Below are 3,120 nucleotides of genomic sequence, written 5' to 3' on the forward strand. Positions count from 1 at the left end.
TTCAGCAGATCATAGTCAACAACAATGCCATCCATACTACAAACCATGGTTAATAAAAGCACCATTAATGTATTTCCTGAAGACTACAAGTAACAACAGCACCGTTTGTGTATCCTTCCAACAGACCGCAGTTAACAACAGCACAATTAATATCCTTCCAGCAGACCACAGTTAACAATAGCACAATTAATGTTCTTCCAGCAAACCACAGTTAACAACAGCACAATTAATGTCCTTCCAGCAGACCGCAGTTAACAACAGCACAATTAATGTTCTTCCAGCAAACCACAGTTAACAATAGCACAATTAATGTTCTTCCAGCAGACTACAGTTAACAATAGCACCATCCATGGCTTACTTATCTTCCTAACCACGCTGTCTTTTTCTTTAGCATGTCAATCACAGTCAACAAAACTTTTATTTACTGATATTTTGAAGGAAAATATATATACACTACACTTTCCGCTATAAAACAATTTAGAAAATTAGTGTGGTAGTATTTCATTTTTGCAGCGCCCTCTACTGCTTGCTTATTTATATAGAGTGTTCATGTAGTGTTTCGTTTGAACTCTTGAAGTAAGAAGTTGTCGGCCTCCAAAACGTTTGAGGTGCAGTTATTACTGCATAGATTTTCATAATATCTAGTTTTACCAAAAGATTTATGCGAATTTTTTTCTAGACTAACAATGTTTAGTCAATTGTGAATTATTATTCTTACCACTATAAAACATATTTTAAATTATATGTACAGTGTTTTTATGTTTGTCTTTAACTCAACATACTGGAGCTATATTTACACGGGATTTAAAGAATATGTACTATTGATATAATTCATTTATTCTTCTGAATTAATCAACAGACAAGCTGTTTAAATTATTAAAAATAAATATGCATATAAATATTGTTACTACGAAATTAGGTAAACTTAATGACAAGTGGTATATCGAATGATAAACTGGACTTCATATTTATGTTTAGATTTGAAATTAATTAAATAAGCTAAACAACAAAGCGATTGGTCTTAAATAATAACAATACGTAAGTTACAGTGACCTCTGTAAACGGTTGTTGTTTGTTGAATTTCGTTCTAGCTGTTCCTAATTTTGAAGTGATAGATTTGAGGGAAGGCAACTAGTCAATACCACCCACCGCCAACTCGTGGGCTACTATAATCAATTAGTGGAATTTGATCGTCAATCTTATAGCACATCTATGGCCCCAAAGTGTGAAGTACGTTGTTTTTTATTAAGCGGTAACCGGGCTTTAACCACGGAATCTCGGATACACAGTAGAGAAGCTAACCACTAGGTTGCGCCTGTAAACGGCTTGGCGTGCTGTTAGCTAACAACTCAGTATCATAGTTAAGTAGTAACACCTACTTCTATATACAGAGAACAATAAATCGAGTTAAAACACTTAGTTTAGTAAGAGTACAAAAAAATTTTAGTTGTTTTTTAGAGCAATGCCAACAATGAACAAAGCATGTTTCTTTGTTGTTGTTTTTTTCCAAACTAATATACTTGTATGATACTTTGGTAATGACTGTAAGATAAAACAAAAATAACTACCACAGTAACTGTTGTAACTCAAAAGTCTCTGATCTATGAGGTTGGATGTTTCGAAAGAATCTCACAGAGTGCAACATGATAAAACTTTCCCTTTCTTTCTTGAACAAATTGTAAAGATTGTTGTGATTAATTATAGGTAACTATGTAGACATATACTGTAGGTATTTGTATTAATATATTTTATTTGAATCCGACTAATTATGCTACACAAGATATTATTAGTCAAGATTCTGTTAGCTAGTGTTAAACTTCGACATTGGAATGACGCAATAATAACGTTGAATAGAAGATACTGTCGTCAGTTTTGCTACTTTTTCGATGTCACACCACTTGCGTGTTGCTAGGCGCGTGGACTTAAGAAATTTGAGCCTTCGAGTGGAAAGGTTCATCTGCCTAACACGCAACATGCGACAGCTGGCTCCACTAATCTCAGGCCTGGGATAGCGTTATATTCTGAAAAGGCTTTTTTGTTGTTGTTGCTCACTCAAACCTTAAATAATCGTACTGCTTAACATGAGTTTAGTTTTTATATCTTGGTAGTTATTACTTAGTACCTGATTAGATGATAAATCACTCAAAAGGACGGTCCTACGGCTTATGACTTCCTCATTCTCCCACTAAATCCGCCTAGTAACAAGTCTATAAGAGGCATTATTGTTAGAGTCCTATAACCCAATTAGGAGACTGGATAAAATTAAATTACAGAAAAGATTCCTTAACACACACACAAAAAAAAGAGTTAAGTTTTAAAGGTGGTAGCTTATGAAGTCTGACCAACACAGAGGCCTAGCTATAGAATCGTTCCACTGTGTTTAGTATCTTAAGAAATCCCAATAATTGTATCATGAGACTAGTATTCACCGGATTTTTTATCATATTGCTTCTAGGTTGTGTTTTTTCACTTACACATAAGGAGACAATTGTCAATCGAATATTGGGAAATTCTAATAGAAATATTTCATCTAGTCTTTGTAAAAATTGTGAGAAAAATGAATACGAACAACGTCTTGGATACGAAGAACTGAAGCAGCTGAGACTTGAAATAATCAAAAATGACGTTCTCAGAAAAATGGGAATGAGTCGACCTCCGATTGTGGATGTTGGACAGCAGTCGTCATACATGCGTTTGTTGGCCCAAAAATACATACTTGAAAGGTTAAACGCAGTTTCACCTTCGTTAGAAGAAGGAACTGACAGTATTTACGGAAACGCACGAAATATTTTTCTTTTTCCGGAAAACAGTAAGTACATGCGTCCAACGTTTATAAAACAGCTTATAAATAAACGCAGACATTTACAAGTTAAGCTTTTCATAACCAGAAATACTTTTATCGATCATACTCTCCAGTGATTACGGGGCTTCGCTCGCTCAGAGAAGTAGGAAAAATTGACAGGAGGGTTTTAATCTAAATCAGAACTAAAACTTCTCATAGTCCGCTAGTTATATAACACGATCGCTGCGAAGGGTTTCTCTTCGCTCAGGCCCGGCATGGCCAGGTGGATAAGGCGCTCGACTCACAATCTGAGGGTCGCAGGTTCGAATCCGCATCCC

At 35.3% G+C, this 3,120-nt stretch overlaps 1 protein-coding gene across 1 annotated transcript in view; it reads left to right on the forward strand.

Moving 5' to 3' along the window:
• Nucleotides 1-1,924: 1,924 nt before the first annotated feature.
• The window catches only part of LOC106461363 (growth/differentiation factor 8-like), a 7,168-nt gene continuing 5,972 nt past the window's right edge, over nt 1,925-3,120 (forward strand). Inside the window, exon 1 of the mRNA XM_013921181.2 lies at nt 1,925-2,809. Coding sequence (XP_013776635.1) covers nt 2,413-2,809 — 397 coding nt within the window. The 5' untranslated portion in view covers nt 1,925-2,412. The remainder of the gene's footprint in view (nt 2,810-3,120) is intronic.

Source organism: Limulus polyphemus, unplaced genomic scaffold, assembly GCF_000517525.1.
Source record: "Limulus polyphemus unplaced genomic scaffold, Limulus_polyphemus-2.1.2 Scaffold944, whole genome shotgun sequence".
NCBI classification, from domain to species: domain Eukaryota; kingdom Metazoa; phylum Arthropoda; class Merostomata; order Xiphosura; family Limulidae; genus Limulus; species Limulus polyphemus.